Below are 13,654 nucleotides of genomic sequence, written 5' to 3'. Positions count from 1 at the left end.
AGTGGGAGGCACTAGCCTATTGCCAGTTTAGCGTAGGCTTTTTACTACAACTGATTCAGTAGCCCAATAATTAACATTTGTTTGGAAACACCAACAGGCTCTAGTGTGCTGCATACAGCCTAATGGTCACTGTTTCATAGTTACACTGACATTGATTATAATGGCAGGGAAGAAAAACGAGCAAAAGCATTTTTATTTCCAGCAAATTTCAGCATACAAGAATAGTCATCCTCCAGCACATCACAGCTGTAATTAACTTAGTTTTCCTTAAGCACAAGAGTTTACTAAAAGAAACTACACCTTCAACATGCTCTCTTGCTTCCATTCTTCATTTGTGTTCACCAAGTTCAATGATTTTACATTGTAGCCACTCATTAAATATTAAGTATTCTTCACCCTCTTCCATTATGGAAATCCATACTAGCAACATACATGCTCTAGCACACGAGTGAGTCTTTGGAGGATTTTTAAGTAAGGTGGAACTTTTCATGAACTTAAGACACAGGTTCTAACTGATGTTCAATAGAACACTTGATATAGATGTTATGTTTCACTTGCCCCACTTCTCAGGTCCACCTTGAGAAAATACAGTTAATAAGGACGAGCAATAAAGTTCAGGCTTGGTTTAAAGTTTATTTCAATTGTAATAAACAGGTTATATACTGGGATAACAGATTTGAAAAGAAGTTTAAACAAACATCCCTGTGGCTCTGGGTGGTGCTGCAACAAAATACCCTTCTCTCACTCTTCTTGCTAAGAGGCACATCCCACACCTCTACATTTGTTCAGGAGCAGACAGTTTTACTAGTGCTGAGCAAAGGGGCTCATGAAGCCCTTCTTCTCTAGATTACACACACAAAAAAAAAAATCTATCCTCTACCATATGGCAAAAAGAGGTAGCCCTGCTAATTAAAACTTATTTATTCTCTGGGTCCTGGTCATTCTGTTTAGCAGCTGGGTTTGAGAATATTCTTCCTTTATGAGAAAGAGAAAAATCAAACACCCCTCATTGTAGAAGAACTTCAACTGCTGGTATTTACATTATAAACCCACATTGGTATGCACTGTGTTGGAGAGAAGGTTAGAGAAACAGGCTCTATTAGAGTTAATTGTCAACACTGAATAAAAAGGAAAGTCAGTTTCACCCTGCAAAATGAAAGTTGATGAGCATTATCTGCTCCCACAAACTTCTTATTTGTGTGATTTGAGTTATTTTGGCAATTATCCAAGGCTGAACCTGCAAGTGACCAATCACAATGGGAACAAAGCAGCTGCAGGAAGCAGATACAGGCCTCTCTGAAGATGGTGCAGTCACTGTGAAGGTGAAACACTACGATGAGTGCTACTTATTCTGTACCAACACTACTTCGGTTTAGTTGGAGAAATGCGTAGCATCACAACAACTACCCTTTCATGAAAAGGCCTGACCCCTGCAGCAATAGCATAGGCATGTATAAAATAAGGCATAGTATCTGCTGTAGCTTATTGCTTAAGAAATGCATAATTACTTGGCCACAGATGCAGGAGAAACACAGGGCTGAAGGCAGAGAACTGTATATTGGATGGGATCAGGTTTGATCACAACTACTGGTACAGCCTATATTAGCTCCAATTCCCCTACATAAGCATTAATATTCTGTAGGGTACTGCTAGACCTAGCTGACATGTTGTCTTGTACTATAGTAAATTAGAGATATGTTTAAAAGAGGGAATTCCAGATTATAATTAGCCTATATGTACCTTAGATTAGGTTGCACGCAATTTCTTTCTTCTTAGCTTTTCACCAACACCCTCTAGAAGTGGAAGTGCTAGTTTTCTCTTGATTATTGATTGGTCACACATTGTATTTTCACCATCAGACTTTGCTAACATGGGTTGTTGCAGAATAGTGGTGACTGGGCTTTCTAGGATTCCGGGATACTTTGAAGGGTCACCACTCATGAGTAAGGAACAGTCAGATGTCAGCCACATTGCAGAGGCAAGTACTCCAGAGGCTCTGGACAGTTCACATGGCCTGGAAAGTCTTATTGGAACATCACTTTTCTCTTTAGTGATAACTTCCATCTGTATTTTAAGGTCATTTTCTGGCTGCATATATTCACCACAGATTTCTGTTATTGGGGAGACCCAATTTGAAAACATATGTAGGGACTCTTTGTTTTCAGAAGAGTACATGTCTTCCACCATCTCTGGTAAATTGTGCCCCAAAGGTGTAACTCTGTTATAGTTTATATCATTAAGAGAATTCAAACTACAATCTGAATGGGTTGATGCATCTTCTGAATCACCATCATATGGATCTAAAAACTAAAACAAATACATCTAAATAAAGCAGATCACTATATTATCCTTTGCACCTTTCTTGACATTTCTCTGGAAAAAAGTTTGGTAACCATCCATTTTCCCCACAACCTTTCATTGCTGCAATACTAAGAGATTACACTAGAAAAACATAAGTAACAGCATCATTTAGAATCAACACATCCACTCACTCCACAACTTGAACAATGGTTTATTTTTAAGGAAATTTAAACAAGGCTGCTACATAATGAAATGGCAGAAGTGTGTAAACCTACCTGAAGTAGTGTGTCTCTTGCTTTCTTGAAGACTCCTTCAGTAAGTGTGCTGGGCAGGCCCTGTTTGAGGAAGTATTTCCATCAGACATACGTATTAAATGGTTTCATACATGGTTGCCACAAGTTTGGAATTCAGTTTAAGTGCTCTAAAAATTTCTGCAAGAGTCTAGTCAAACACAAAAGAAAGCGAAGTACCATTTAAAAAATATCTAAGCCACTTCAACTGTGGGTGTTTGTACTGTATTTTTATTGTACAGAATAGATTTGAGGAAATGATGTGGAGAAAGGCAAGTTTCAGGGCTATAAAATACATAGAAGAAGCTAGAAACTATACATCTTCTTTCCTTTTATCTCCCTTGTGAGCTGCTCCATAACATTAAATACTGCTGCCACCTATGAGTTTTGATATTTTTATTGAAGCCAGATCAGTTAAATCAAGTCCTAACAATCATTTCAGTGATAAGCAAGTTGCATCTATCTTCTGTTTGCATAATATGAACTTGTGCAGACCCAAGTAAACAATTAGGTATGTTCCTGAAGAAAGTCTTTGTTAAACTGATTTTTCTCCAGTGGTGTTTATAGTGTTAAAACTAATACTGTCAGCAAGAACTGTATTTCACAGATAAGCCCATACACCCTTAGACAATCTTCAGTCTCTCCTTGGTCTTATTCTGTCAGCCACTACTGCAGACTAGACTCCACTGAGGAGCTGTCACTATTATTCTTCCTTCTCAGCAGCTCAAACAGAAAAGTCTTCATCTGCAAAGCATATCACTTGTTAGTCTCTATGAAAGAAACCCACCAAAGAAAGTCACAAGAAGAATATAAGAACAGGCATACTGGGTTAGACAAAGGTCCATCTAGCCCAGTATCCTGTCTTCCAACAGTGGCCAATGCCAGGTGCCCCAGAGGGAATGAACAGAACAGGTAATCATCAAGTGATCCATCCCCCGTCACCCATTCCCAGCTCTGGCAATCAGGGTAGGGACACTATCCATTCCCATCCTGGCTAATAGCCATTGATGGACCTATCCTCCATGAATTTATCTAGTTCTTTTTTGAACCCTGTTATAGTCTTGGCCTTCACAAAATCCTCTGGCAAGGAGTTCCACAGGTTGACTATGTAGTGTGTGGGAAAAAATACTTTTTTGTTTGTTTTAAACTTGCTGCCTATTAATTTCATTTGGTGAAGCCTAATTCTTGTGTTATAAGAAGGAGTAAATAATACTTCCTTATTTACTTTCTCCACACCAGTCATGATTTTATAGACCTCTATCATATCCGCCTTTAGTCATCTCTCTTCCAAGATGAAAAATCCCAGTTTTATTACTCTCTCCTCATATGGCAGCCGTTCCATACCCCAATCATTTTTGTTGCCCTTTTCTGAACTTTTTCCAATTCCAATATATCTTTTTTGGGATGGGGTGACCAGATCTGCACACAGTATTGAAGGTGGGCACATACCATGGATTTATATAGAGCCAATATGGTATTTTCTGTCTTATTATCTATCTTTTTTTTAATGATTCCCAACATTCTGTTCACTTTTTTGACTGCCACTGCACATTGAGTGGATGTCTTCAGAAACGTTTCTTCTAAAGTCCCACCTATTTAGGCCTGGAGAGGAGTTCAGACCTTTCAAAACCTATTCTGAAAAATTTTACCTCAAAATTCCTATCAAAGCCTGTTTGTGACTTTTAGCTGATTTTCGCACCAACAACTCTTGTTTTGATTTGGATACTCTGAGGAGGTACTGATCAAAGAGGAAATGCACTTTCTGCTCTAATGAAGGTGTGCAAATCCTTTTAAGTAGGCAACCATGTCTGCCTCAGACACCCCCATCATCATCCATGGCCCAAATTTTGGGCTTCCTTGGTTCTCAACAGAAGCAGTTACAGATGACTGCATAGAAGAGGGGCTTTTCTCTCTTTGAGAGCAGAAGATACAAGTCATCCACCTCTGGTCAGATTCTTGGTAGAAGAACTCATTTCTGCCTCCTCCCAGTCTCTCCTCTCAGCAGGGCCGCCCAGAGGATTCACTGGGGTCTTCGGTGGCGGGGGGCCCCGCTTCGGTGGTAATTCGGCGGCAGGGGGTCCTTCTGCTCCGGGACCCACCGCCGAAGTGCCCTGGAGACCCGCGGCGGGCCCCCCCGCCGCCAAATTACCACCGAAGCAGGACCCACCACCAAAGTGCTGGGTCTTCGGTGGCAGAGGGTCCTTCCGTCCCGAGGCGGAAGGACCCCCCGCTGCCAAAGACCCGGAGCAGAAGAAGCTCTGAGGGCCCGGGCCCCGCAAGAGTTTTCCGGGGCTCCCGGAGTGAGTGAAGGACCCCGCTCTAGGGGCCCCAAAAAACTCTCGTGGGGGCCCCTGTGGGGCCCGGGGCAAATTGTCCCACTTCCCTCCCCCCCCCCCCCCGGGCGGCCCTGCCTCTCGGCAACACTCCACAGAGCATGGGGAAGGGGTGACAGACTGCAGCAAGACACCTACTCCGTCTCCAGACAACAGAGGGGGCAATATTTACCTGGTGGATCTTTACAGTTAGATTCTGGAGTTTTATACCCACAGATAAATATTCACACCATCACAACACAGGATTTACTGTTTTCTTTATCTTGTATCCATCAGGGTAATAGGTGGAAACGTTCTTTGCAGAATGACAGAAATTTGGGGCAACTGTTGCCAGCAAGTGGGAAAGTCAAATCCACTCTCTACTGCACTCCGTTGATGACATGAATATGCATTGGAAGCACATCCTGCAGATAATTTTTGCATTAACTCTACAACATGCCGGAGCCCAGCTGCACAAGAGTTGAGCTATTAAGAGAAAAAAAACAGCCATCTCATCAGAGACAACCCAGTTCACCTGTAAGTACCTTTTACCAGAGAAACTCTAGTACTACATTCAGCTCCCCAAACATTCACTATTGTCAATACCCCACCCCGATCCCCAGGTCAGCCATTTCAGGAGGAAAACAAAACAAAAAAAACACCAAAACCACACCAACAAGAAGAGGATGCTCTGAAGGGAAGACAATGGTGGCTCTGAGGAAAGCCTTCTCTCCCCTCTAGAGTCTGCAGGAGGGTGGGCAGGGAGAGAGTCCCCTGACATTGTTTCATACAGTCAGAGAGGAGAACCCCAGCCCCCAGGGAATCAAGCAGCAAGAGAAATTACCTCATTATTGGATTCAGATTCTGACTCCGTACTGGACTCCACTGTGCATTTTCGCTGTAGAGAAGGGGGAGGGAGAACCACCAGATGTTTGTAAATATAAAACAGCACAAGGTTTATTTTGAAGTTGATATAAACAGGACCCATTCTCGAATATGCCTAGGAAGTTTGCTGATGCTGTATTTTTCTAAACTTCCATTACACAAAGATAACTTTCCTGAAAAAAAACTCAAATTTTCAGAAAATAAATCTGTGCTGACCTAAGAAATTTCAGGCCATGGGGATTTCAGAGCCTACAACAGAAACAGCACTTTCAGCTTTAACAACTTGATTTTTCTTTGGCCATTATTTTAAATTGCATACAAGTTATAAAAGAGGAGTTAGTGTTTATGGCAGTGTAACCACAGATAAATAGCTAACCTACAGCTACAATACCCACAGCCACAGCTTTTCCAGAAGATAGTGTGTCTTCTGTATTTACTCAAAACTACAAAAAAAAAAAAGGGGGGGGGGAGTTCTATGCTGCAGGTGGTGACACAGGCATTAAAGCAGTTTCCTCCCATGCTTGTTTCCTTACAGGTGAATCAGTTTGTGTCAATTTACCAACACAGACAATTAGCCACATATGCTCATTAGGCAGCATTTTCCAACTTATCTATTTAGTCTGAAATCTTAGGCCAGAGAATCATACATGCAGAGGAAAGGCCAATAAATTAAAGAGAAATTTTACCATGTATTTGTGTGCTAGTCTCTCTACATAGTCTGAACTTTTATCAGAATCCATCAGATCACAGGAGTCTACCACAAAGGAGGGAAAGACAAGTTGAATTAGAAAAGCATTTCTAATTCAGGCTACCCAGCCATGGCAACTCCTCTAATATTAGAAACACACCTATCCACCACATTAACAATTGCATTTTAAGTTAAATATTTAATAAATTTTGGCTTCTTCAGCTTAAAAGCAGTGAGCATCCACAAAGCTCATACCCTCATATCTTACCAAAAGGATGGCTCAAAGAAAAAATTTAGGACATTCAACATTTAATCATCCTGTTATGAGAAAGAAAAGACACAAAGACTGTCATTTTGTGCACAACATGGTTTTAAGCATTGTACATCACTGGAAAGTGGAGAAAAGCTTGCATTAACCCAGGAAGCCAGATAAGACAGAAAACATTTCACTTCCCCAAGTGAACTCCTCAGTCAGGTTCAAGTAAAGCCATGTTTAGAATTAACTGGAACACATTTTTTCAGCCCACTCTAGCTTGTGAATGCGAGGTGGTATTGCACTTTTATAGCACATTTCTAGCACACTGGCAGGAAATGCAATCAAATCATTTTTATATAAAATTGCAATAAACTGATTAATATTTACTAGTACCATTACCTTCTCTAGTAGGCAAAATAAACTGCTTGACTGTGTATCCTGTTACCAGCAATACAGACTTGCCTTTGGGGAAAAGGGGGTGTTAGGGAAACTGCACTGTTCTGCTCCTATCCCCGCTATCACTATAACTCCATTTTCCAGGATCATCCTAACCCCATCCATACCTGCTCTGGGTTGTCCACCCCAGCACTTCTTCCTTCTCCTTTGCCTTTTTTCTGCTGAAGCCATTCTGCTCCAAGCAGCCTCAGCATGCTCCTGTTTTATAGGCATGACTTCTCCACCCCCTTCTGCCCTGCCCCTCCCCTCCCTAATGCTTCATCTACTTTTCCCCACCACCCTTACATTCCATAAACAAATTTTCATCAGAATTATTCAGGAAACAAGCAGTGATTTGATCATGAAAGAAAGCACCATCTCCTTTCCCATCCCTCCTCTGTATCACAGCTTTCCTCTACCTCCCAATCAGTTTCCATACACAAAGAGCAAAACTGTACCTCAACCTAAATTGCTTTTAAGATAGAGTAAACTGAAGCAATGAAAAGAGGGACAAATTAAGTCTTTCTATGAGACCACAAAGTGGGTATGTCACTGGTAAAACCTGGAGACTCTCCTTTTGAAAATGGCAGCTGAAGACAGAAAACCTCAGTAATACACAGATGAAGTACTCAGAAAATAAAAGGCATTGCAGTTTTCTATTTACATGCATCACACTTCTTCCCTGTAAGTTTTTAATATGAGCTCAGTTTTGCAGGAAATCTGCACAGATAGAAAGTCTTGGTTTGGCACATTATGCTTTCTAAGCACTTTTATTAAGTCCTTGAAATCTACCACAGCTGGTTGCCTAAGTACTGCACACCTTTCGCATTAGTGTTAGGAAAATAGATTGTTTTTCTTGCCACTATTTTCTACAACATTTGCATGACCCATATTTTGCAAAAAGTTCAGCAAAGGAGACCTGTGTACCCCTGTGGAACCTCACTGCAGGATCAGGGCACAAGTGTCTTCATATATATTTCAGATTCTTGTTCATTCTCACTACTTAGGAAACTTGCCTTAGAGTAGTTTCTTCACTTTGTGTCTCACTCTGGATGGAATCCACAAAGGGACTTGGGCATTGCAATGCTGAACATCACGGCACCCAACTTTCAGGTGTCTAGAAAATCACAGGAACAACACTGTGATCCACAAAGCCAAGTTAGGCACGTTGGCTCTCTACACAATGAATGGGGAGAGACAGGCACCCTAGGAATGCAAACCACAAAAGCCAGCAAGCTTGTTGGGGAGCTGCCTAAACCAACCAATGGGAAATGCCAACACAAGGGGTTTCCCCGCCCCTCTCTCAGAGAGAGCAGCATAAGTCCAGGCTCTAGGGAGGCACCTAGCTCTGCTAGTGATCCACAAATGGGCACCTGCTACCTGGAGCCATTGTGGGGAAGTAATGAAGAGTGGCAGAACAGGGGAACTGGGCCCAGAAACTCCCTCCGCCCAGGTGGGTGCCCTACTGAGTCCTTCCTGCTCCTTGGCCCAATGACTATCTAAGCATTAATTGACAGAGGATTCAACAGGAGAGGCTGAGGGAGCCCCACACTGGCCTGTCCAATAACTCGGTGCTTAAAGCCCTCTCCTGTGAGGTGGGAGCCCTTTATTCAAATCCTTTCTGCCCATATAGCAGAGAGGGGGAAATTGAACCTGAGTCTCCCATATCCCAGCTGAGGTTGCTAACCACTGGGCTACACCTTATAAAGTGAAGGGTAGCGCCTTCCCCCTCTGGATTTTGAATGGGCTCCGAGCACACCTATCAGATCAGGCTCCACACATGAATGCCCATCTTCCACAGGCACCGACTTTCCAATGTACCAGGGGGTGCTGGACCCCTGGCTCTACCCCAGGCCCTGCCCCCACTCCACCCCTTCCCCCAAAGCCCCACTCCCACCCTGCCTCATCATGCCCCCACCAGGCCTCTTCCCACCCCATTCCTCCCCGAGAGTGCTGTGCCCTCGCTCCTCCCCCACCCCCAGCTCCTCCTGCATGCTGAGAAACAGCTGATCATGGTGCGGGGGGGGGCACTGGGAAGGAGGGGGAGGTGCTGATCAGCTGGGCCTGCCAGCAGGCAGGAGGCACTGGGGGAAGGGGGGACCTGATAGGGGGGCTGCCAGTGGGTGCTCAGCACCCACCTTTTTTTTCCTATGGGTTCTCCAGCCCCGGAGCACCCATGGAGTTGGCACCTAAGCCATCTTCCCCTGCTTCATGGATCACTTTGGGGCTTAGGTGGGAGACAAGCATCCAGTCACCTAGCAGGAGGCAGCAGTGCACATGCCCAGAGGCAGAAACACAGGCAGCTGGGGAACTTTTACTCTGGAAAATTTAGGCACCTGCAGGGTTGGGCAGGAGTTCTGTAGATCACAGTGAACCTCAAATGGGAAAGGGCTGCTTCGGTACCAGGGGCAGCTCTAGGGATTTTGCTGCCCCAAGCACGGCAGGCAGGCTGCCTCCGGCGGTTTGCCTGTGGAGGGGTCCACCGAAGCCGCGGGACCAGTGGACCCTCCGCAGGCAAATCGCTGGAGGCAGCCTGCCTGCTGCCCCCCGCGCTTTGCCACCCCAAGCACGCACTTGGCGTGCTGGGGTCTAGAGCCTCCTCTGTTCAGTACTTTCCTGGATCCCACCCTCTGTACCCATCAGAGGGCTCTACTTTTGAAAATGGCTGCTACTGAATTTAAAGGGGAGGCTCACAGAAAAAGAAAAACCTGTCACATAGCTATGTGCACCATGCCACTTTTCTAATTCCTTGTACTCCTTTCTTCTTTTCTTCCTTCTACCCAGCTCCCCCTCCTGCTTCCAACTGACTTCCAGTTACTTTCCTCTCTTCTCACGGCCTCTCTCTCTCTTCTTCCCCCATACCTTTCTTTTCTGTCTCCATTTTCTCTTTCCCCTTCTCCAGTAGTTAGGGATTGGATTGATGGTTCTTTTGCACCTCTAGATTCTCTGACTACTTTCACAAGAGCATAGAGATCAGTGGGATGGGAGATGCAATAACAAGGATGGAGCAGCCTTCACAGGACTTACAGGCTGGGATATGGGAGCTGAAGCCTGCCATGGTAAGTGCTTTGACCTACAGCTGATTTCAATAAGTGTGTAATTACAACTATTCTTCTTTCAGTCATGCAGCTCTGTTTGAAACTGTTTATCTGAATCTCACAAGATCTGTCTACAGTAGGTAGCTAATCTATTGTGAAAACAGTTGTCAGCAACTGGTCTGTGTGAACTGGTGCTTAAAAGTCCTAACTGCAAGTGTAGAGAGGTCAAAACTGAAATAAAAAAGTGTGGTTGAGTCATGGCAGAAGCAGTGCAGAACAGGATTTTGTTTTGCCTACTAAGCAGAATGAAGGGCTAGCAGCAGGGATATACAGGCACAGAAACACTCTGTATAGCTGCACCGAAAATTATGGCAGTAATAAGATTGAAACAATCACTTACTGTCACTCCTGGTGGGTCCTTATCTTCCTTGGGAAGGACTGTGCTCTCCATGCAGAGCTCTGTCAACCGTGATTGGCCTTGAACCCCTCTGGGACTGGTACTCTCTGCCTTTTCATCAGCTTACCTGGTAAAGTCCCCCAGTCATATTGAACAAACCAGTCCCCTCCCCACATTTCCCAGAGTGGTCTGACAGATGGGAGCTGCAAGGAACAGCTCTCCCAGTGGTCCAGTTTGGAACTACACCTTCCATTGCACCTTTCTGTTTGAGCACCACACATGGCTCATTACACTCTGCTTAAACAATCACCACAACTGGAAATATGGAACAGCTGTGCCTCAGCTGTGGAGTATCCCTTGGTTTGATGGAACATTATCTGGCACATTAACCATACAGGCTATTTGTGTTGTGTTAGTCTGCCTACTGTGAAAGGCAAGTAGTGGGGGAAGGCAAGGTATGCAGCTGTAGGAAACTTTATCTGTGCTGTTACAGCTCTAGTACTGGCTGGAGGGCAGAGTTCAAGTCTTGAGAGGTAGGAGTTACTGGAGTTGCAGCTGAGACTGACTCTAGACTGTATGTTCTTCAGGAAGGACCATGTCTCCCTCCATGTCTATACAGCACCAACGCAGTGGGACCCCAGTTCCAATTGGAGCCTTTCAGAGTGGTTTTGAATAGCAACTTGTAATGTCACACTGTGCTTACTTGAGACCTTGGTTTGTTGTTATTGCCTTGTTTGTTTCACTGAGCCCATTGAAGTTGTTCAGTTTTACTGAAGGAGCATGTTTTGGCTTAATTAGTATCTGGAGACATAACAGTGAACAAGGCTTCCAACTCACTATCTGTTTGGGAGGCAGGGGCTCAAAGACTCCCCCCCTACACACACACACACACAAAAGCATTCTTAAGGTGCAGCATGATGTTAAAACTTTAGTACTCCTTACACAGCTCCTCAACCATGGGGAGGAGGGGACCAGGTTTGGGGGTCTCTAGCAGGCCAAGAAGAAGTGGTCAAGGAAGGATTCATCTAGCTAGAGAGTATTCGAAGAGCTGGGAGATGTACTTCATTGTAAAGAAAACAGAACATGTTTCTGTCTCCGAGTTAGGGCCTAAGCATTACTAGACTTTCTTTAGCCACAGTCCCCCACATAAAATCCAGACTATTTCAATGACACCAGCAGCAACTGCTAAGGCTCCTTTCTCCCTTTTCTCTCAGGCCAGGTCATGTACACTGGGTATGCTGGAAAATTAACTTTTCACAGCTGCTACCCTGCACTGACCATGTGCAGCTGTGGTCCTTCTCCTAAGAAGGTTAACTGTTTCACCATCAACCTACAGGCAGCAGGTGTGTATGCTCCATCATGGGGCCCCTCACAGATGGACTGGAGCTAAAAGAGACTTGTCTACTGGTTCACATTGCAGGGCTGGCACTGGCTTGCTCCTCTCAGTCCCCCTGGTGTAGTGCTGAATACCATTATTTCTTGTGCTGATCAGGTATTAGGAATCTTTATTCATCTGCCTTTCATCAGCACGGCACTTTTTAAAAAATTGTAAAATGGGTCTGTACTGCAGTAAAAGTACAGTAAGTACATGAGGCACAATAAAACAAAGTAATGCATCACAATTATCTGAATTCATTGGAAACAGATGTAACATACACAAGCCCAGAGCAGCTCAAGCATGGAGGAGTCAGACAGGTTAGTAATTGGGACCTGGCCACTAAACTGTGTGTCATACAAAGTCCTAACATGAACAAAGCTGACTATTAAAATATAAACTCTGACACAACTGCAGCCACCTTTCCAGGTGCCATTGGGCACGTCACTGCTCTGTGCTGGTAAATCAGCTTCTGCAGAAAGTACACTGGTGGAATTGCCTATGGCGGTAGTATACAAGCTACAAGCACAATGGCTTTGAAAAGGAAGTTTTAGATAACTGACGTTTCTTTAAAAATTACTTGGTTAAAAGTCCAATAAATACAACTGATGAACTCAGTTGAACTTCTCCACTGTGGAAGCTTTATACCCAACATAAAGTCTCATAGCAGAAATTAATATAATTTGTGTCAATTGTTGGGCTGAGGCTCTTTTGTTGACCTACTAGAGAAATATTGCATTTAAAATCTGGATGGCTTTGCTCCTGCGGTCAGTGACACATAATAAATGTCTTACCAAGTGTCAAGATTCAAGCTGAATGGGAAAGGTGCAAGTTGCACCAGTCTCCTTCTTACAAGAACCTGTACTTTAGACTGTGTACAGTGTTACTGTAGCTATATAAACAAATAGGAATTTTGACAACCCTTTGGGGCATTCTAATAAAGAGGCCTTTTGCTAGACATGCACTCAGATACAATGGTGGTGTGTGGAAGCTAGAAGCTGTAATAGACAAAGACCAAAGGACTCCCTACTGATATTGTGTAATGGAAATGTCTCCATCTACATGCATGGTGTAGGAAATGCTTCAGAATATGAGACTTCCTACTAAATCAACCCAGATTGTGAACAAAGAGATACAGTGAATAAGGGACCATGATAGGGTTTGCGGTTGTTTTAGTTAGGAGTAATATGCTTTCTTATTGACTTATTGCTAAATATATGAAGAAAATATATCTCCTGTAAGGAAGGCAGTGTGGCTTTGTGAATAGCATGCTGGACGGGGGCTTAGGAGACCTGGGTTCCACCTCAGTCACTAGCTGACGTTGGGCACATTACTGCTCTGTGCCTCAGTTTCTCCATCTTTAAAATGGGGGTGATGATACCTGTTTTGTAAAGCACTTCCAGATTGACTGATGGAAAGCACTATATAAGAGCTAGGCATCATTACAGTGGCTAATATGACAGTTGATTATTCAAAAAACAACACAAGATTAGGCCTAAGATGATAAATTCAAGTTTTAACCCGCTCCCCACCCCCCACTACTAGGCATGACCAAGAGCCAGATTTGTAAAGGTATTTAGAGTTAGGGACCTAAATATCTTCTAAAATCTGGCCCCAAGTGATTTGGAGAGCCTTTTCTTTGCCACTGTAAAAGAAAACTCACTCAGCTCTCTTCTC

The 13,654-nt window shown here is 43.8% G+C and overlaps 1 protein-coding gene across 13 annotated transcripts in view; it reads right to left on the bottom strand.

Moving 5' to 3' along the window:
* LOC120403789 overlaps positions 1–10,833 on the bottom strand; it is a 37,944-nt gene extending 27,111 nt beyond the window's left edge. For 3 of the 13 annotated variants that reach the window (XR_005597730.1, XR_005597731.1, XM_039535445.1), the window contains exons 1-4: positions 7,296–7,379; positions 6,475–6,542; positions 5,748–5,801; positions 2,577–2,636 (exon numbers count right to left, since the gene is read on the bottom strand). Coding sequence is in view for 8 of the 13 variants with exons in the window: in XM_039535445.1 (XP_039391379.1) it covers positions 2,577–2,636; positions 5,748–5,801; positions 6,475–6,542; positions 7,296–7,359 (246 nt within the window). In the remaining 5 variants the exon portion in view is untranslated. Of the gene's footprint in view, positions 1–175; positions 2,308–2,576; positions 2,637–5,096; positions 5,390–5,747; positions 5,802–6,474; positions 6,543–7,295; positions 7,410–8,183; positions 8,321–10,029; positions 10,164–10,605 lie in introns of those variants that run through there. The other 10 variants (XM_039535438.1, XM_039535440.1, XR_005597733.1 and 7 more) reach the window with 10 other exon arrangements.
* Positions 10,834–13,654: the final 2,821 nt, after the last annotated feature.

The sequence above is a fragment of the Mauremys reevesii genome, linkage group 4 (genome assembly GCF_016161935.1).
Source record: "Mauremys reevesii isolate NIE-2019 linkage group 4, ASM1616193v1, whole genome shotgun sequence".
Classification (NCBI taxonomy): Eukaryota; Metazoa; Chordata; order Testudines; family Geoemydidae; genus Mauremys; species Mauremys reevesii.
The sequence above is the reverse complement of the archived record's forward strand: the minus strand, read 5'-3'. Positions and strand labels throughout refer to the sequence as shown.